The sequence below is a fragment of the Triturus cristatus genome, chromosome 12, assembly GCF_964204655.1.
Source record: "Triturus cristatus chromosome 12, aTriCri1.1, whole genome shotgun sequence".
Classification (NCBI taxonomy): Eukaryota; Metazoa; Chordata; class Amphibia; order Caudata; family Salamandridae; genus Triturus; species Triturus cristatus.
The window spans coordinates 173874620-173896754 of NC_140595.1; the positions used below are offsets into that span (position 1 = coordinate 173874620).

The 22135-nt window shown below is 48.4% G+C and overlaps 1 protein-coding gene across 1 annotated transcript in view; it reads right to left on the reverse strand.

Moving 5' to 3' along the window:
- The window catches only part of TSTD1 (thiosulfate sulfurtransferase like domain containing 1), a 73515-nt gene extending 53020 nt beyond the window's left edge, over positions 1-20495 (reverse strand). Inside the window, exons 1-2 of the mRNA XM_085637679.1 lie at positions 20459-20495; positions 11512-11626 (exon numbers count right to left, since the gene is read on the reverse strand). Coding sequence (XP_085493805.1) covers positions 11512-11602 — 91 coding nt within the window. The 5' untranslated portion in view covers positions 11603-11626; positions 20459-20495. The remainder of the gene's footprint in view (positions 1-11511; positions 11627-20458) is intronic.
- Positions 20496-22135: the final 1640 nt, after the last annotated feature.

The window sequence follows — 22135 nt, forward strand, 5'->3', positions numbered from 1 at the left end:
CCGGCTTGAGAGCCCATGGTGCGGCTCCAGGGAGCGGGTCCGGCAGGGAAGTGATCATGTGATCTTGGAGCCTCTGTTTAACCCCTTCAGCGCGGCGCGGATTTCCGCGCTGTGCTGAAGGTTCTGTGCGCGGGCAGGGCCATGATGGAGCGGTTCCGTCATGCGCACAGCGCAACCGACGCGCATGGCGGAACCGCTCCGTCATGCGCATCGAAGGGGTTAAATATGTTTGAATATTTGCGACTACCCATGTGAACAAGGCAGGCGTGCCGAAACGCGTCAAGCAAAAGAATAATAAACCTGAGCTGGATAGCAGAAGCATACTCCTGTGTTGGTGTCCGATTTTTAATGAAGTCGGAATTGGTTGGAATATATATTATCTACTGGCGGTCGCCAGTAGATAGTTATAGTTAGGACCGTGTTTCCATAGGAAATCTCAAAATTCTATTTTGAATAACTTTGGCGCCGGTTGACGAATCTTCGCGAAATTTTCAAAACTAATGGGGCGCTCCGCTCAGCTCCTACCCTGAAAGTCTCGGGGGGATTCGTCAAGCGGGGGCCGAGAAAAAAGGGGGGTCCCAAAACGCGTTTTCCCCATGCATTTTCCCATAGGACCTTTAGTCGAAGGTACAGCCCGAACGGCTGAACAGAACGGCTGAACAGAATTACTTGAAATTTGGCAGAGAGGTAGTCCTCAGGTCAGGGATGTGCCTTTTGCATATATGGAGTCAATCTGTTCAGTAGTTCCTGAGAAAATTGCAGTTAAAAGCACATACATATCTATAGCCGCGCACCGTGTGCGCACCGTGCGCGCACCGTGCGCGCACCTTAACGTGCGCGAGCGTAATTCTGATTGGTTGTTGCATGTCAGTCAACGTTCGAATCGGTCGAAATCAGGAAGTGTCGGCCGCCATTTTGTTTGTTTTCAGTGCGAGAGTGGAAAAGGAAGGTGGCGAACGTGAAAAGGGGGCAGGGTAGAGAGTTCCTGACCCCCTAGCCTTTGTCAGGGGGTCCCTGAAGGACCCCGAAGGCAGAAAAAAAACATTTAAATGTTTTTTTTTTAAATCGCGGGGGTGCACGCACCGTGCGCGCACGGTGAAAAACCATAAAAAAAAAAAAAAATACATACATAACTTAGCATTTAAAAAAACGTACAAATTCACTGAAAAAACCATAGGTTTCACACACGTTATAGTTAGGAATTAGCATTTAAAAAACCTTGCAAAATCACTTAAAAAACCATAGGTTTCACACATGTTATAGTTAGGTGGTGTCAAGAATTCCTGTCATGCGAGGGGAGGAAAACGGTAACCAGCGAAAACTGACTACATCTCCCAGGATGCTTAGCGGTTGAGAGGTTATGTAAACAGGAGAACTGTTACATAACTCAAGGAAAACACGCCCTTATGTAAACAGGAGAGCTGTTACATAACTCAAAGAAAACACGCCCTTATGTAAACAGGAGAGCTGTTACATAACTCAAGGAAAACACGCCCTATAAAGGGAGGAACCGGGAGGTACAACGCTGTCGGATATTGTGTTTACACCGACGTACCTGCTTCGTGAAGAGCAGTGTTCCGGAGTGGTGCTCCAGTAAGGCAAGAACGGAGGTAGGTCGAGTCGTTACTCCCTGGGCCGTGTCTTGCCCCATCGTCACCCTTGAAGGACCCGGAAGCTCTACCGGTCAACCTTTGAGCTTCGCTTTTTTGACTCGGCAGAGTCAAGGCGCAGTGGCGCTTTTGCTGGTTGGAGTCGTAACTCCCAGCCCGACCAGAGATACAGGGACTGCCAGCTGTAACGCACACCAGGAGGTGAATGCCGCGTTACAGACTCGGAAGTCCACAGGATCGATCGAGCGGCTGCTCTCGGTTCAGTCTTCTTGCTTTTGAGTGGGGTATCGGTGACGCATCACCAGGAGGTGACTCCGCGTCCCGGTGCAGTCTGAGGAAGAGGTTGAGCGGCTGCTCCCTTCAGGTAGAGACCCCGGCTGGGTGTTTCCCTGACTCCTCGATTCTCCCCAACACTCTTCGTGCCCCTCACAGCCTACCGATTGGCATTGTCGGCCATTTCATTTCTGCCCTCTGTTGGCATACGCCGGGATCGGCGTATATGCAGAGGACGGTTAGGACCATCCGTGCTGTGGGCTGGTAACGTACTTAGCCTGGAGGATTCCAGTGACTATAACTTTTGTTTATTCTTTGTATTAGTTTTGCCTTCATTAAAATAACTAACCCTTCACAAGTGGTTGCGTCCTCATTATCGTGTCTGTTAAACGATCCTGAGACGTTCAGGGCGTTACAAAATATCCGACCTTAATAACACTAACTGTCTCCCGGTCGATAACAGACATGGCAACACTTGATGATGTGCTGGCTGCTTTAGCGACCGTGCAAGCTGAAGTGGCTGCCTCTAGGCAAGAAACCGCCGATGTAAAAGCCAGACTGGATGCTATCCAATTGGACCCGCTCACGCCCAGCACCTCCCTCACGAACCAGACCCCTGCGGTAGTAGTGGAAATGCCGGTAGCCATCCCCTTGGCAACACCAGAGAGGTACAGTGGGGATCCTAACACAGTGCAGGTATTCCTCACACAAGTGGCGCTACATTTATCGTGCAAACCAAAGGCGTTCCCCACAAGCCAGGCTCGTGTGGCTTTCCTTATTTCCTATTTGGCTGGAAACGCGGTACAATGGGCCGTACCTCTGGTGAGCAGGGACGACCCCATCTTATGCGATTGGGGTGCTTTTCGCGAGGAATTCCTGAAGGTGTTCGACAGAAGGGCTGACTCGTACACGGCGGACCGTGAAATGCTTGAGTTGAGACAGGGATCCAACGACCTGGTGCAGTATCTCAACGCGTTCCGAAGGCTGGTTGCGGAAACCAAGTGGCCTGTTGCTAAACAGACGGCGCTCTTCCATCAAGGGCTGTGCGATGAGCTCAAGGACGCCGTGGCTCATATTGACCCTCAACCCAAGACATGTGAGGGCCTTATCAACCTGGTATTACGGCTGGAACATAGGCTAAGTGAAAGAAAGGGGGATCATGGGAGAAAAGGAAAATCCTTTCCATCCTATGTAACGGTGGGAAGTCCTGAAACTTCCACCGCATCCAAGGGAGAACCCATGGACATCGGCGCAATACGAGCGAGCCTCACAGCCACGGAGAAAGAGTCACGCCGTAAACAAGGATTGTGCCTATATTGTGGCAAAAAAGGCCACTACGTACGTGAATGCCCTGCCAAACCGAAGACGTCACGTTATCGGGCCAACCGGTCGGTAACAGCCGTGGTGGACATACCGGCGGAAAACTAGAGGACTCCCAGACCAAAGAAGGGGCATCTCGGAGTCACTCATCCATCCCTTCACTTTCCAACTCGGTCTCTAAAGGACAACGACACCTATTTCTCACGGTGCACGTGGGAGTGCATGACCAGTGGATACCCGTTGTGGCCATGGTGGATTCAGGGGCCACTGGCATGTTTATGGACCACAACGAGGCATGCAGGCTAGGGCTAGTGCTTCTTCCCAAAGCTGTACCCGAAGATGTCTATGCTGTAGACGGAAGGCGATTGGTGACGGGACCCATCGGGCAACACACGGGGGTCCTTCCGATGAGATATGGGAGGAACCATTTGGAACAAATCGATTTTAACATCATCCGAGCGCCCCAATATGGCGTCATATTGGTATTGCCGTGGCTACAGAAACACAACCCTGCTGTGGATTGGCCAACACATCGCATCGAAATGACGTCACAGTATTGCATCTTGCATTGTGGAATAAGAACGGAATCCCTTGACGCAGATGAGAGCGGGAGTCAGACGGTGGCTACAGCGGCAGAAAAAGATGTGGCTCTCCCCCATGCTTATCACAGTTTTGCGGACGTATTTGATGAGGTGAAGGCGGAAGTGCTACCACCACATAGGCAGTTTGACTGCCAGATCGACCTGGTGCCAGGGGCCAGCGTTCCCAGCGGCAGGCTGTATGCCCTGACGGAGCCTGAAAACGTGCATCTCCGGGGGTACCTGGATAAACTCCTCAAGCTAGGATTCATCCGCCCGTCCAAGTCTCCGGCCGCCTCGCCGCTCTTCTTCATTCTGAAGGCTAATGGGGAGCTGAGAGCCTTTGTGGACTTTAGGGCATTGAATGCGATAACCATAAAAAAATCGGTACCCCTTGCCTCTCATCAGTGTACTTCTGGAACAGGTCAAGAAAGCTCGTATCTACACCAAGTTGGATTTGAAAGGGGCATATCATCTGGTGCGCATGAGGGACGGAGACGAGTGGAAGACCGCCTTTAAGACCAGGTTCGGCCTTTTTGAGTACCTCGTCATGCCGTTCGGTCTGTGCAACGCCCCGGCAGCCGTTCAGTACTTTTTGAATGAGGTATTCAGAGAGGAGTTGGATATCTACGTGGTCGTATATATCGACGACATCCTCATCTATTCGTCCAGTGTGGAGGAGCACGTACACCACGTCAAAGCTGTGCTCCAAAAGCTGAGGGAAAACCTGCTGTTTTGTAAACTCAGCAAGTGTGACTTCCACGTCACATCCGTGGAATTCCTCGGAGTGATGCTGAGTCCGGAGGGACAGGAGATGGCAGAACGAAAGATCAAGGCGGTGAAAGAATGGCCGGTGCCCCAAAGCGTGAAGGACGTCCAAAGTTTCATTGGCTTCGCCAACTTTTACAGGCGGTTTATAGATGGATTTTCAGGATTGGTGGCCCCAATCACACAGCTACTGAGGAAGTCCAAGGAGTTTGTCTGGTCCCCTGAAGCGAACAAAGCCTTTGAGGCCCTGAAAAGCGCCTTTGGTAAGGCGCCGGTGTTGGCTCACCCCGATCCGGATCTCCCCTACGTGGTGGAAGCGGACGCATCGGATGTGGCGCTGGGGGCTATCTTGTCCCAACGCAACCACGACACAGGGGTGCTTCATCCCGTTGCGTACATGTCCCGCAAACTCAACAACGCCGAACGCAACTACCATATTGCGGAGAAGGAGCTTCTCGCAATCAAGGATGCCTTCACCGAATGGAGGCATTGGTTGATGGGGGCAAGACATGTGGTTTCGGTGTACACGGACCATCGGAACCTACAGTTCATGACGGCCACAAGACACCTTTCTCCCAGGCAGCTGCGGTGGATGATCTTCTTTGCGGGGTTCAACTTCCGCATCACATATCGGCCGGGGACGGAGAACCGGAAGGCGGACGCCCTGTCCCGTCAATCTGCAGTTAGTGAACCATTGCCTGCGACCGAGCGTTCCATCATTTCCCCGAGGATGGTATTGGGGGTTATCCAACCGGATACTTTCCTGAGGGGAATAAAGAGAGGGATCAGGTCATTCGCATGGCGGAGGTGGCTCCTCAGTCACAGAGAATGGCAGCTGAAGGACGGGATACCCTTGAAGGGCAGGTGCCTATTGATACCCACGCCTAGGCTAAGGAAACAAGCATTCATCTGGTGCCATGACTCTCCATGCGCAGGTCATTTGGGCTTTGAAAAAACGGTGGCTAGCATGGGACGGCATTTCTGGTGGCCGACCATGAGAGTGGATGTCAGGAGGTGGGGACAGGAGTGTCCTACGTGTGCTACCATGAAGGCCGACCATGGCCGAACCCAAGGGCTCTTACATCCACTTCCGACCCCGGATAGACCATGGGATAGCATATCACTGGACTTCGTGGTGGGCCTACCGGTAGACCAGGGGATGACGGCAATACTGGTGGTGGTGGATTACTTGACGAAAATGGGGCACTTCATCCCCTGCAAGAGAGTCCCTACGGCCGGGGAATTGGCGTCACTACTCCTAAAGAATGTGGTACGACTGCATGGATTACCTGGGGTGATCGTGTCGGACCGGGGGTCGCAGTTTACTGCGCAATTCTGGAAGACTTGGTGCACTGCGCTGCATGTTAAGACCGCCCTGTCCACCAGCTACCACCCTCAAACGGACGGCCAAATCGAGCGCCTGAACCAAACGCTCAAACAGTATCTGCGTTGTTTTGTGGACCAGGGCAGGGAAGAATGGGTCGACTTGCTATGGGTTGCAGAGATAGCCTATAACAACGCCACTCACAGCTCCACACAGTCATCTCCGTTCTATAGCAACTATGGCCACCATCCCAGGTTCTTGCCATTTCTACATCCGTTCAGAGAGGACAGGATTCCCGCCACAGCGGACAGGGTGGCACACATAAAAGACACGTTGATGCGCTCAAGGGCTGTCCTAATAGAGGCCAAGAGAAGATACAAGGCTGCGGCAGACAGGAAGAGAAGGCCCGGGCCACTGTACCGCACTGGAGACTACGTCTGGATATCCACAAGAAACATGAGGTTTCGAAAGAACGGTGTGTTCCATCCCAAGTACATGGGCCCCTATCGAATTACCAAGTGTATGGGTCCCGTGAACGTGAAGGTGTGCTTGCCCCAGTCATTGCGGATACACCCTGTCTTTCATGTATCATTGCTCAAACCAGCACCCTCCAAGCCGTCTGGGACACCTAGGCCGGTATGCGTGGAGTCGGAGGTGGAGTATGAAGTGTCGGGCATACGGGCGTCCAAATGGCGCAGGGGGAGGCTGTGGTACCTGGTTGCGTGGAAGGGCTATGGCCCGGAGGAGCAATCATGGGAACCGGCTGAAGGGGTTCATGCTCCGCGCTTGGTCTCCTTGTTCCATCAGCGTTTTCCTGCCAGCGCTGGACCCGTGGGGAGCCGCTGAGAGGGAGGATGTACTGTCAAGTATTCCTGTCATGCGAGGGGAGGAAAACGGTAACCAGCGAAAACTGACTACATCTCCCAGGATGCTTAGCGGTTGAGAGGTTATGTAAACAGGAGAACTGTTACATAACTCAAGGAAAACACGCCCTTATGTAAACAGGAGAGCTGTTACATAACTCAAGGAAAACACGCCCTATAAAGGGAGGAACCGGGAGGTACAACGCTGTTGGATATTGTGTTTACACCGACGTACCTGCTTCGTGAAGAGCAGTGTTCCGGAGTGGTGCTCCAGTAAGGCAAGAACGGAGGTAGGTCGAGTCGTTACTCCCTGGGCCGTGTCTTGCCCCATCGTCACCTGTGAAGGACCCAGAAGCTCTACCGGTCAACCTTTGAGCTTCGCTTTTTTGACTCGGCAGAGTCAAGGCGCAGTGGCGCTTTTGCTGGTTGGAGTCGTAACTCCCAGCCCGACCAGAGATACAGGGACTGCCAGCTGTAACGCACACCAGGAGGTGAATGCCGCGTTACAGACTCGGAAGTCCACAGGATCGATCGAGCGGCTGCTCTCGGTTCAGTCTTCTTGCTTTTGAGTGGGGTATCGGTGACGCATCACCAGGAGGTGACTCCGCGTCCCGGTGCAGTCTGAGGAAGAGGTTGAGCGGCTGCTCCCTTCAGGTAGAGACCCCGGCTGGGTGTTTCCCTGACTCCTCGATTCTCCCCAACACTCTTCGTGCCCCTCACAGCCTACCGATTGGCATTGTCGGCCATTTCATTTCTGCCCTCTGTTGGCATACGCCGGGATCGGCGTATATGCAGAGGACGGTTAGGACCATCCGTGCTGTGGGCTGGTAACGTACTTAGCCTGGAGGATTCCAGTGACTATAACTTTTGTTTATTCTTTGTATTAGTTTTGCCTTCATTAAAATAACTAACCCTTCACAAGTGGTTGTGTCCTCATTATCGTGTCTGTTAAACGATCCTGAGACGTTCAGGGCGTTACAGGTGGATACTTCACTCGTAAAAAACCAATGAAATTCCCCAGTTATAGTTAGTTCAGATAACTATAACTCGCGCGACCGCCACTCTATCACAAGGATGATGTCATCAGTGATGTCAAGAGTGATGCCACTGACCATGTCATGAGTGATGTAATATGTGACGTCATGAGCAGAGGATTGCTGCTGTACCAATAGAAGCCACGCCTCTGTATCTATTCAACTCACCAATCATTTGCACATCCTAGCAACCCCCCCCCTCCCCACCCCCCAGCTGCCCCTCCTCCCCTCCCAGCTGCCCCCTCCCAGGTTTCCAGTTCAGTGCTTTAAAAGGGCCGGTACTGTCGGGCACCGAGTACCAGTGCCTGCCATGCTTTGAAAGGCAGAGGTTCAACAATTTTAAGGGGAGATCACTGGCACTTCTCTGTCGGAAACAAGTAATCCAATATAGCGCCTGGGCGCTAGCACATCTAGGTTTTCATGTCAAGCACTAATGCGTGTAGTTCTCTCTTTTGATAACAGAAGATAAAACGCTCTAACCAAAACCCACTAGAGATTAACCACGTCAGTGCGTTACTCGACATATAGCGCTTTAATGCCACGTTATGTGCTGTAAGAGCTATATAAATGCATTGACAATACGACGGCACAGAGTCTCGCATCCAGCTAAGAAGCTCGGGTGGCGCCTGACAATGATCGGGTTTACTCTAGAGCTCCTCACGTTGGCAAGAGAGAGTTCATATTTCTGCCCATTCGGTCCCTGCCCGGTCACCTGCATGAGACACACATCCCTGTCTGTTCGCACACAAAAGTACACATTTATATTCAACATTCACTTTTTTGTGTCTCTATATTCAGAATAGTTTTACATTAATTAAATGACGCCTAGTGGGGGGGTTTATTTTATTTTATTTATTGCTCCAGTTTTCTCGTTCGCAGGACCCGGAAGTGGATATCCGGATACATGACTTCCGAGTCCCCTTTTCATACTGGGTGAGGAAGGACTGTCCCGACTGGCTTCCGACACCCCGAGGGGCGGTTCCCTGTAGCCGGGCTCTGCAAAGACCCTCGAGCTGCGGAACACAGACTGCGGCCAATGTCTCCAGTCACGGTGGTAAACACGGACCAGACACTGCTGAACACGGACAACGGCTGAGCACAGACCCACCAAGCACTGCTGAACACAGACCATCTGGCACACATCTGAACACAGACCGTGGCCAAGGTAGTCACGGTGGTTAACACGGACCAGTCAATCTGCTGAACACAGACCGCCAGTGGAACTGCAGAACACTTACAACTTGGCACACTGCTGAACACAGACCACCGCGCACTGCTGAACACAGACCACCGCGCACTGCTGAACACAGACCATCTGGCGCACAGCTGTACACAGACCCCGATAGAACACAGACCCAGCGCGCACTGCTGAACACAGACCACGGCTGAACACAGACCCGGCGCGCACTGCTGAGCACAGACCATCTGGCACACTGCTGACCACAGGCCACGACTGAACACAGACCCAGCGCGCACTGCGGAACACAGACCATATGGTACACTGCTGAACACAGACCTCTGTTGCACTGCTGAACATAGACCATCTGGCGCACAGCTGAACACAGACCACGGCTGAACACAGACCAACGGCGCACTGCTGAACACAGGTCTCCTTTGCACTGCTGAACACATACCACATGGACACTGGTGAACACAAACCACAGCTGAACACAGACCTCCGTTCCACTGCTGAACACAGACCCAATGGCACACTTCTGAACACAGACACCCGCCGTATTGCGAAACACAACCATTTGGAGCACTGGTGTGTGGAACACAGACCCCTGTCACACAGCTGAACACGGACCATTTGGCACACTGCTAAACACGCTGCCCGCTGATCAAAGAGCCCTGTCGCACTGCCGAGTTAAGACGGATCAGCCCTATAGGTGGGCGCGACAACAAATTAGCTGGGAGAGCCGAGCCGCGGGTCACCTCTGGCTCCAGGAGCCTGTGCGGAAACCGCGTCTTGAAAATAATGTAAAATATGATAAGGAGTTTCCAAAATTCACTAACGTGAATTTCTGTAACAGTAAGGAGCATTCCACCTCAGCTGAATCAGATTATTTGAAAAGTCTTTATTACAACTGAGTGTTTTTAAACACTGTCCCCGCCGTAATAACAATGCTATGTTGCTTAACTTCAGTGCTTTAAATGGTACGGTACTGTCCGGTACGGAGTACCGGCACATTTTTTTTTAGAGTGAGAGTAGAGGCACTTCTCAAGACAGGTAATCTTTGAATTGGAGAGTACCGGCACTTCTTAGAAACAAGCAGGTATTCTGGTACTGAGTACCTGCACTTCTATCTCTCAATTTCAAACACCGAGAAGGGGCAACATTATACAGGGCAGGCTTTAGCGCTGGTGGCGCCAGGTGCGACAGTCTTTTTCAGCGCTCCCCCCTCCCAAGACCACCTCCTCGGATTCCCTCACTACCACCCCGCAAAAGTGACCCTCGTCTCTCCATAGCCATCTCTCTCATGAATGTCCTTTGTTTTAAAGCACTCGTAAAGGCTGGTTTACTAATCTAATCTGCTATCCACATAAAATACATCAGTTCTTTGCAGCAGGCACATTAACCCACTGCGCTACTTTATGGCGATTCAAAACTGCCACTAGAAATAACTCTGATCTCTCCTTCTAGCAGGAACATTAATCACAAGAGTTATCTTGACAAATTAATTTCGGTCTAAAAGCTGTGTGTGCATAAGGAACTCTGCAACAGGTGCTTTTAAATGCAAGTCACGGCTAAACACAGCGCCCCTTGGAGGTCAGTCCTCCCCCCCCCCCCCCCCTCCAAGTCAGCGCCCAGTGCAGCCGCACCATTCGCACCACCCAAAAGCCGGCCCTGACATTATAAGTTATTAAACACAAGACCTTTTTTGTTCAGCACTATCATAAACTCGCGTATTTGAAGGTTCTGTCTCATCTGATAATGAACGGAAGGGAGGCTCGGGGAAATAAAGCATTTGCCTACGATCACACAGTTTGATCAATCTGGGATTCATACCGGATTTTCCAGGTTCACACTCTACAATTTAATCACTAGGCGGGTGTCTCGTTCTGGCATCAAAGGGTAATGTTTTCTCAATGTTTATTTGAGGGCGATGTTTAGAGTGTGGGTGACAGGCAGAATCCGTGTTTTATTTTGGGCAGTATTACATAACGGGATCTTGACATAACGGCGCTTCACAAAAGACACAGAGCACGGTCCATTTTTCAGCACAGGTAGTTTTGTCAGGATTTGAGCCCGGAACCCTATGATATAGAATCAGCAGATGTTGGCACATCAACTCCCGTCAAGGATCGGCTCGTTGCGGGCTCGAGGAGCCTGGAGGACCTCGAGCTGAGCCCGAGCCAGGCACCACCTGGCTCGAGTTTTTGATGGCTCGCCAGCTTCTACATAGCCCTCCTAGTTCCGAGCCATCTGGCGCAATAACGGCTTCATGACACACTGGCACTGCTGAGCCCATGCATTGGCACCCAGCTGAGCCGCGTGCCTACACCCTGGCACTCCAAGTACAGAGTGTCTTTAACCTTGGTGGATATCACAGAAGCAGCTTGAGCAGCAAGTTCCCTTCCACACTACTTTCTAATGTGACGCCTTTACTGTAACTCTGTGCACAAGAACACCAGAACACACAGACCTTGGCACACACTCCCTGGCACACTGCAGGGCGCAGACCCGCTGGCAGTGCCGCGCACAGCCTCCCCCCGCTCTGACAGGACGCCGTGACTTACCCTGGCTCATGGTGTCTGCGGAGCGCGTGCAGGGCCGCCCTTGTGTTGTGACAGAGCTGAATGGCTGAAGCAGACGCCGCAGGTGGAGCATCCCGGAGGCCCTTTTTATGACAGCCTGCAAACAGGAAGTAACATCCTTGTAAAGGCAAGGCACCGGCAACAAACTCTACCCCCTGGCAAGAGGCGCTGCAGCCCGCTCATGTTACAGAGGCAAAGGGCAAGACTCGCTTCTTTAAGACGCCTCTGTGCTACGTAGCGATGATCCCTAATCAATGTATTTATTTATTTATATATTCAATGCAGTTTTATATGGCGCGGACTTTACCCAAAGGTGTCGGAGCGCTTTACAATAGAACGAAGTGCGTCACATAAGGAGATTTACACACTAACAGGTTACAAATACATTCAGGTGACAAAACTAGGTTAATACAGGTATAGAATACATATTTACAACATTGAGCTCAAGTAAATCATTTACTGTAAATGCCAAGCGTCCTTGAGGGTCATGAAAAAGGGTGAATTAATGCCAACTTAAGCAACCTAAGCAATGCCAACCTCAATAGCTGTAACTAGTCTAGGAACGATTCATATCGCATGACCAGAGCCGGGGTGGGTACTCAAAGCAGCCTTGGCACATTTTGTCAGACCAGCCCCCATACCGGCACAGCAATAGAGTGCAGACAGCTTATGGGTATATCACGTACGGACATAACACTGCTACACAAAGCCCCTATAGTCAGGGCCTGTGGAATTATGTGATTTTGCAGCCACATAGTTTTTCCACATAATTATGAACATGCCACATTTGCCACATACTACATCATCCGCTGCATATTTCACAGATTTTAAGAAGAATTTTTTTTTCTGGTTCAAGTCCATCAAAAGCTAGTAAAACACAGTGACACATGTTGCTGCATAGTAGAAGCCCCCTCGCAAAAGTTGACCGGTCAACTTTTAATTACCTACTGCTGTGTTTGAGTGTTAAACTGTTACTAATAAGGTGAAACCTCTGTCCAGACAATACTAACATTTGTAATGAAAGATAACATAATGTAGTAATGCTGCCAAAAAAACTGCCACTTTATGTTGCATAATTTGCCTTTGCTTGCTGCATAATTTAGTCAACCATGCTGCATAAGTTGATCCTTCACTGTCGCACAACTCCAGTGGCCCTGCAGATATCACCGTGGGGCCCCCGTTGGTGGCATCACCGCAGACGTCAACACTTTTGAGAAGCAGACATTCTAAAGTAACATTTGTTTGTGTGTGCCCCATAGCTTCATGTCATCAAGACACCATCTTTTCAGAAGAGTTTCCATTTTGCAGCATGTGCACTTCTGGGATTTGTAGGTAGTGGGTTACAATGATTAAATAAGTAGACTGGCACACCTAACTCACTGTGAAACTCTGATTCTTTTTATTGGCTCTCGATATCTTACTCAGTGGCGGCTCATGCCTTTTTCTTGTCGCCACTCAGGGCTCCATGTCAGGAGGAGGCCATGAAAGAAGTTCTGACACTTTAAAATAAAATGCATCTTAGACCTGGTAGTGTCGGTTCGCTTTGATTGAACCCAACTGGGCTAGCACAGTCGATTCAATAAAATGTTTGAAAAGAAAGATCAGGAATGTGTACTTGGTTCCATTGTGACATGAAGAGTGAAAAAAGGCACCCCACTGACACACCAGTATATCACGTCCAAATTCATCATCTGCTTTCTGGGGTTTCTCCCAAAATGATGGAGGGAGACCTTGACCAACCCGAACCACTGATAAGTAATCCGGATAGCGAACACGACAGTCTTTGTTCATTCTCTGTGCCTCTACCGAAAAGGACTAACCATGTATGAACTCATCTTTGGCCTGGTCCATAAAGTGTAGTCCATCCAGAAATGGAAGCCCATGACATCTTTGGAACAGGAACACGTGCAGTCTCAGTGTGATGCCTTAAGTGAGAGAGGGGTGCCTCAGACCTCGGTCCCTAAGCTCTCTGTGCCTGAGAAGCTCAAGCTTCACCCTAGCAAAAAGTTGCAATAATACTAAAATATGTTTCTTGTGTGCAGTCCAGAGGGTTCTTGGCCTAGGTGTTCAGCTTCAAACATCCATTTGGTGTTGGGCCATGACAGATTTAGCAATGCCAGCATCCCCCAAATGTCACTTGTTTCTCTCTACTGAAGAAGGACAACAATCCTGAAACACGTCTAGAGATACAGAGCAGTGGCTGCACCAACAAGGAAGAATACTAAAGACTTTCAACTGAAGTGAGTGTTATCATGCACTGCATTTACCACAATGCATCTGGGCTAATTGTGTGCTGGTAAGCCTGTCAGTGGGCTCCCTCCTCCTTTGTGCAGATTCACTTATGGTTCGGTATTTTCTGTTGAGGCACTGAGAGCAACAAGAATGAGCAAAGCCGACAGGACTGCCTTCCATTTTGGGCCCTGATGAGCACATTAAAAGGGCTGCTAACGTGAAAAACAACACAAACATGCTTTATGCATACAACGTAGGCATGAGATACCAAGAAGATTTAGTGAACGATTATTCCGAGTTTTTTGCGGATGTAAAATTGTCGCTCATGCAGGGCTTTAAGTGGGCTGGGTTTCACCGGTGCTGAGCACCGGCAGTTTTTTAAAGGGGGCCTCGAAACGGGTCTCTATCGGGCTCTGTTTTGTGCCCTGGCGGTCCGTTTTTTCCCGGACTGCAGTGGCAGTAGGCACATTGATCTGTATATGCTCACACTGCTCACTTCTCACTAGTGGAGAAGTTATGTCATGACGTCATGACAGGTGAGCGTTGTAGGGTAAGGGAAATCCTTTAAAGAGCGTCATTGTCTCTCTGGATTTCCCTTCTCTTTGTGAAACTCAGGAGCAGCAACACTGTCGTGGTGTCACCAGGGCTTTAAGTGGAAGCTTTTTCAATATTATATACAAGTCATAGTTGCTGCTTATTTATCTTATGCAACTAACAACCATTGACAAAGCTAATAGTCCTGCCTTGTTGTAGGTATGATGTTACTTGTTGTATCATATATCTGGACGCAATGACAGAAACAGCAAAATACAAGTCGGGGGGGGGGGGGCACACAATGCTAAGCACAGATTTTTAGCTTAGGTGTTTTTAAGCCACGCCCTTAATTACATTGACAACGCCCCTTTGAAAGACCCTCCAGGTTTTTCACCCCACTTAAAGCCGTGCCCTCATGCATTGCAATTCAAGCATTCTACATGTTGTTGAACGATGCACTAAACAGACAGCACGAGGGAAGAGAGAAATAGTTCTCTTTACAGAGGCAAAGTGCAGTCTGCATAGCTTAAAGAACTGGTGACAATAAGTCATGCTGTTAAGCTAGACATAAAAAAAAAGACAAAGACCTGGACTCCTGCTCATTGTTATTACTAGTGGTTGGACTAAGGCCAGGACTGGCAGAAGGTGCAGCACGTGGGACGACTGGGCAGCTGTGTATGCCACACAAAGGTCTCAAGGCTCTGAGTACCATCACAGTTTGGATTAGACAGTCAAGGAGTTTTATTTGTATTTTGGGACTTGTATCAATGCTTGTCTCGTTATACAATCTTCATTATTATCCCTAGAACGCAAAGAATGAACTTGGCCTGAAAGAGTTACTCTCGCGTGAACTTGGGAAATATGAGAGTTTAGGTAATGTGCGCGTTACAATCAATCTAACAGTCTTATTATGGGGCTGGTAAAATTAGCAAAACAAAAAAAGCATTATTTTCATTTTGTGTAAAACTACACATGGAAGAAAAAGTCGAAAAAACAATGGCTGAATGTTTAAGAAATGTACGAAAACTTCAAGCTCTAGGTCAAATGCCAATGCTGCATATTGAGCTGGGATGCAAAACAAACTCATGCCAGGCAAAAATGTTTAAACCAGCCTCACACAGCAGGAGGGGTGACTATAATGGGGGCCCTGTGCACACAGTTGGGTGATGAAAGCCATTTAGCTCTGAAATCAGCCCCCTACCCTGAAGCATACCCGGGAAATACCAGACTGGTAGAATCAGGGCCGGACTGGCCATAGCGGGCACCAGGAGTTTCCCCGGTGGGCAGCCAGAGTGGGGGCAGGGTTTGGGCCCCTTGGGGGCCGTTTTTGTTACCGGGTGCCAGCAATATCAGCCCCCTATAACAAAATTGTCCGAAACCGGCACTAACCAACAGCTCGGCCGCACCTCCCCCTCCTGGGGCCGGCCGAGCAGTTTGCCAGGGCTGGTTTCACTTCCCAGTCTGGCCCTGGGTAGAATGCCACTCTGGACTTGCAAGCAGGTCGGTAAAATGTCTACTAAACAGTTGTGATTAATGGTAACTTCCAACCGAGGACTTTAAATCATGTAGTGACACGGAATAAAGGGGCGTCAGTGACAAATATTCAATGATCATTAACATTGTCCACCTCCCTCTTTCTCCCATCAACCTGCCTAGCGAAAACTGCTGAAGCGAAGAAATGACAAACTACACTGCCGTAGCTCTACCAGTCAACTCAGCAACTCACTGACATACCCGCAGCAGTGGAGACATTACGCCTAATCATGGGTGTAGCTTGGTCAGTATGAGTGGGGGTGGGGTGAGAGCTTCAGATTTCCCAACAATCACACCCGTATATCTTGTTAAAACACAATATATGAGAAGCCGTACATGAGGGGGGCTTCAGAGGCAGAGGAAAGAGAAAGGAGGGCGGATTGTTAGGTGTACTTAAAACACAATATTTTCAAACTAGCCAACATTTGTTAAGGCCTTTCATACATAGACAAGAGAGAGTTTGTGTGTTTTTGTCAGTGTGGACATGTAAAAATCCCAGGTGAAATCCGACAGACAATCACATTACCCGCCTGAAAGCACTTGTACCCAACTATTTACTACAAAATAAATTTTTTAGGGAGGTGTAACACTCCAAACAACCCCTGGAGCTATGCCCCTGTGCCTAATTTGTGAAAAAAGAAAAATCATGGTACAGACTCCAGTGTTAAGGCTTCAGATCTCAGCTTGTACTGCATTAACTGCTTGTAAATTCTAATTCTTTAATGTTGGACATGACATACTTGGCATGATTTTCCCCAACCTTTTGCCTTCCTCCTCCTGTTTTCTGAACCCACTTTTGGCTTTTAGGACTCTGTACACTTTACCTCTACTAACCAGTGCTAAAGTGCTTGTGCTCTCTCCTCTAAACATCGCAAACTTCTCTGACACCCAATTGGCACATTTAATTTACTGTAAGACCTTAGTAAAGTGGTGCTAAATGTACCCAGGGCCTGTAAATTAAATGCTACTGGTGGGCCTGAAGCACTAATTGTGCTACTCACTTAAGTAGCCTTTTAAACATATCTCAGGCCTGCCATTGCAGCCTGTGAGTGCAGTTTTAAAGTGCTGTGTCGACCTGCCAACATTGATCTTTTATGAACCAAGGTGCTATATTGCACTCGCAAGTAATCCTAGTACTCTTATTTCTCAGAAGCTGTGATCTGATTATGTGTGCTGCCTCGTGACGGAGCCTGCTTATCTCCATTACTCACTGTCTACCACCCTAGTGCACTAATCGGTGTTCTGGAAACCAATTGGTGCACTAGGGTGATCACAAAATTAATCTTTTGCCAGCCTTACACCTTTTTCTTTTCAATACAAATAAGTCACCCCTAGCTAGGCCCTAAACAGCCCATAGGGCAGAGAGCAGTGTATTTAAAAACATGTCCCTCAGACCCAACTATTCAGTACACTTCCGGACTTATTGAAGACTCAGAATAAGGACTACTGTCCTGCTCTGCTGCAAGAACGACTGCTCTGCTGCCCTGCTGTCCTGCTGCCTGAGTGGGAACAACTGGACCTAGATCTTGAACCCACGACCACCATAGTGACTCCAAGGGCTAGTTGGCTGGCCTCCTAAGCAGAGCCCCATAGACAGAAAAGTATCCAACAATTTTGAACTCTGCACCAGGACTCTGTCTTCTGTGAGTCCTAATCCTCAAGAAGAGCACCTTCAGTCCTGTATCCTTGGAAGTGAGGCTAAAGGTGCTCTGACAGCCCAGCTGTGGTCCCATCAGAACCAAAGCAGTGAACCTCACTGCCTCCCATAGGAACCGACGCAAGATGATGCAGCCTTGATGAAAGCCTGCATCACGGCCCTCACAGCTCATCGGAACACCGCTGCAGGACGCATCTTTGACGCAGACCTTTCATCGCTTCTCGGAACTGCCACTGCATGGATCAACGCTCCGGACCAAGATTTAAGGTACATTTCTGAGCGAGGCTAACTTGGTCCCTGTATCCAGCCAGTGCTCCATTGCGGTCTTCCCGAACTTATGCTTTTGTCACAGTCCAGTGCAACCAGTTAACCACTGTTGGCACTTTGCACTTATAAGCCCTATTTTTACCTACATCTTTAAAACTGCATAACTAATTGGAATAGTGTTGTTTTGGTGTCAAATAATTTATTAAATGTTACTCTATCTAAATTGTTGTGGGGGTTTTCTTGTGTTGTGTTTTCATTCTATTACTGTTTGAAGAACTGCATTAATACTTTACACATTGCCTTTAAGTAAACCCTGACTGCTGAGTGCCAAGCTACCAGAGGGCTGAGCACAGGTTACTTTGGGGTTTGCTTATGTTTCACCATGACAAGAACTGTGGTTGCTGCTTGAGTAGGATTTCACACATCTCATCCAGCACTCCAAGTTCCTACATTTACTAGCAAATTCATTTACTGTTGCTACATAATATAATATAGAATTTTCAGGTTCAGTATTGTTTTTACTGCTTTTCACATAACAGTGTGTCCAGATATGTCAGAATATTAAAGCTCTGGAATCGTCTTGTAGAAAATGAGAGACTTTTATACAGACCATTACGAGTCCTGCCGAATTCATCCAATCACTTTGTCTCGATGGGACAGGCTGTTTCTTTTTTTTTTTCCACAGAGTTTTAGATAACGCAAACTTGACCTGAATCGGGTATCAGAGTGCTTTACATAGCACCAGTTGCATTACATGAGGACACATGCATTAAAAGGTCTTTTTCTATTCAATATGTGGTCAAATAGCCAAATTCGATATACAGTGTACAACATTTATTTTATTTTATTTTGAAGGTTTTATATATCGCGAACATGACCCTTGCGAGTACCAGAGCGCTTTACAAGGGAAGAACGCTGAACAAAAGAACACTGTATGCCATAATGATGTCCTGCTATACAAACATCCGTTATGCGGGTTAGATACATTGTTCATGTGAGTTTGCTCATGAGTAGAGACTTTACTTCTTTCTTGAAAGGGGCAGTAGAGGGATTCAGTCTGGTTTCTGGGTGCAGTGCATTCCAGATCCTTGGAGCGATTCCAGAGAAGGCTTAGTTGTATGTTTTCTTTTTGGCAACCCGTTGTGGTTTCAGAAGAAGATTGCTGGGACTTCTGGAGGATCTGTTACCACATGATAGCTTCAGTTTCTGTGCCAGATAACTCAGGGTATTGTGATGAAGGGCTTTGTGAGTCGTGCAAGTGATTTTTTTGTTGAATTCTTGCTTCGAATAGTAGCCAATTTAGAGCTCCAAGGTCAGGGGAAATGTGGCAGTTTCTTTGAGAACCCATGATGAGCCTGGCCTCTGAATTGAGGGAGGCTCTTAGAGGGGACGTTGTAGATCTGGGAAGTCCACCGAGATTTGCACTCCCGTAGTCTAGTCTGGGGATTACTAGTGCTTGTACTGCCAATTTGAAGTCATTTGCGGGAAGGAAGGGTTTTCATTTTCTCATAATGTTCATCTGTATGTTTGCTCCCTTTGTTGCGGCACTGATATGTTTCTGCATGTTTAGATTCCTGTCAAGTGTTAATCCCAGCGATTTCGCTGAGTCGATAATTTGAGTTTGGCAGTTGAGCGCTGTTAATTGTTTAAGCCATTCTTCTATGATGGTTGTTTGGTTGGGTGGAGCGATTAGGAGGAATTCAGTCTTGAGGGTGTTTCAGGTGGTATTCAGCCAGCCAAATCTGTGTGTTTTTGTAGAGTTAAATTGAGAGATCTGATCTCCTCCAGAGAAGTGACCTTTAGGTACAGTTGTGTATCGTCTGCGTACATGTGATAGTCGATGTTGAGGAGCTGAGTTTGCATTGCAGGAGTATAACCTCTCACCCACATAGTGTGACATGCTTCATCCTCAGACTGTCTCATGATGCGGACCAGATGGCTCCATGTCACCAGGACACTACTTTGTATTCCTGGACTTTGCTTCTACATATTTTTGCCATCACGCACATTAGTTCGAAAGGCTCAAAAAAGGGAACGAAGACTACAACTTCCAGAATGCACTGATGTGTAAAAACAAAGTCTAGAAATGGAAAAAGTGGTGTCTCAATGGCATGGAGCTATCTGAATACCCTATCTCTCTCCGGACACTGGGGAATGTATCCTTGTAAAGTTTAATTCTTCATCTGTCTGGTCTCTCTTGAAATGCAGGTAAGCGTTGCCATGTATTCTAACCAGTACTGGACCTAACAGGCCCTAACTCGAAGGGTTGTGTGTCAAGAGCATGTGAAATACTCCTGTGAAATTGTTATTAGGATGAGTCTCGGCCTTAGCGGTCTAGTTTCCCAGGTCCATGCGCAAATCCAAGTTTTGTCCTTGAATTCGGGGCCTTGCACTTCTGTTTCAAACTTGAATAAACAAGACTACAAGTCCCAGAATTCAAAGAAAAAACCTGAACTAGAGCAGCAAATCACACATGGACCTGTGAAACTTGACAAGGCTGGTCTCCCAAACTTTATTTATGCCACCCATAGCCACAGTTCTGGACAGCAATCACCAGCAATGGCATAGCACATGGAGCAGACACATGGAACACACAGCCACAGGTTCACAAGGCGATGTTATCTAACCGCACACTCTGGTAAGCACAAATCACACCAATAAGGACATAAAACAACAGACATTAAAGACCTCATCGTCCCTACTTACACCAGATTCTGATCACAGCAGCTTCCAGAGTCTTCGAATGACTTATAGGAGTCTGCAAACTCCTTAAATTTTACCTCTTATCAGCTCCCATAGTTTGCTCTTTGAGTCACTGCCAGTCTGGTTGCTAATTGGCTCCTGCTCAACTATGTAGAGATCAGATTAGATGGAAAATTAAGAATATAAAGGAGTTCCTTTGGCACTTGGTTGTGGTTTTGAATATCAGACAGAGAATCTGGAAATCAGTTACGTTGCTAAATGGCTCGCACTCCTTCCACGCCACCAAGCAGGCGAGGCTGTGTCCCGTCTGGATTTTCAAATTACAGTGCATTCTTGGACCTGTGAGGAAAATAGACCCGTGACAACCAGTAGACGCCAATACTTGAGCTTGACGATTCGCCTTACAATGCGTTTTAAGAAAGCGGATTTTTAACTTTTATGGGCTCTTATTTTGAGGTTGCTGTGTATCGCACGTGCTCCCCACATAGCAAATAAACTATATTCTGTACCTATTTTATGCAACTTTGGGTCAACTTCCTTTATAGGTTGGCTTCTTTTGATCTGTTACCTTCAGTCATTGTTTGAAACCCTCTAGGCCAGATTTCCAAAGTGTGCATGCACAGTGGCGGCTGGAATGGATCGGGGGTGGCGGGGTGGGGGAAAGGAAAAAAAAAAGACATTTACCTGTTCACTGGTCCTCCATCATCTCTCTGGGTCTCTTCTGGCCGCGACGGAAGCAGGAAGCACACAGGCTCCCCTAAGCCAATCATGTTGCTGCTGTCAGCAGCGTTGTGATTGGTCTGAGCGTAATTGTTCGTCGCTCAGACAGGCAGTGGGAGCCTGTGCATGTTCCCCACAAGGCTGTGTATTGCTGCCAGCGGAGAACATGCAAACTGCGCATTACTGTTTGGCCGGCCATCTTCATGTGCGCCGACATGCACTTACCACTCCTCCCAATGGTCTGTGAGCAGAGCAGCCCCGCCCCACAAAACTGCTTCAGCAGGGAAAAATAAAATGATAATAACATCGTGTTTTGTATCCTTTTCTTTTTTCTTTTTTACACTGCTCAAAAGCAGTGGGCGGTGTTTAGCGGAGGAGCCGCCACTGTGTACAGCAAGTAAAGTTGCTGCGCTCCGTGAGCGTGCAAGAGCAGAACTGCATCATAGTTACTAAGAAGAGGGGAGAAGATGTTGTCCGTCGGCTAGACTGCCGACTTTGGTGCTGGAAACCAGGGTTCGAGCCTCGGGGTCACGTCCACATACTGTGATTCTGGGCAAATCACTTAGGGGCATATTATCAAGGACGGCGTTAAAATTATCGCCGCTTTAGCGGCAGAATACTGCAGCTAAAACGGCGATAATGGGCTTGATAATATGCTCTATGGAATTCTAATTGAAACCCATGTTAGATGTGAAGGACATCTAACATGGGCTTCAATTGGAATTCCATAGAGCATATTATCAAGCCCATTATCGCCGTTTTAGCGGCAGTTTTCTGCCGCTAAAGCGGCGATAATTTTGACGCCGTTCTTGATAATATGCCCCATTATCTCCCCGTGCCTGAATGTGTAACGTAACCGGTGCTCATGTAAAGCGCTCCAATACCTTCGGGTCGAGTTCGCGCTATATAAAATCTGCAAAAAAAAAAAGAAGTTGAGCAGTTCTGCTCTTTCCTGCGCTT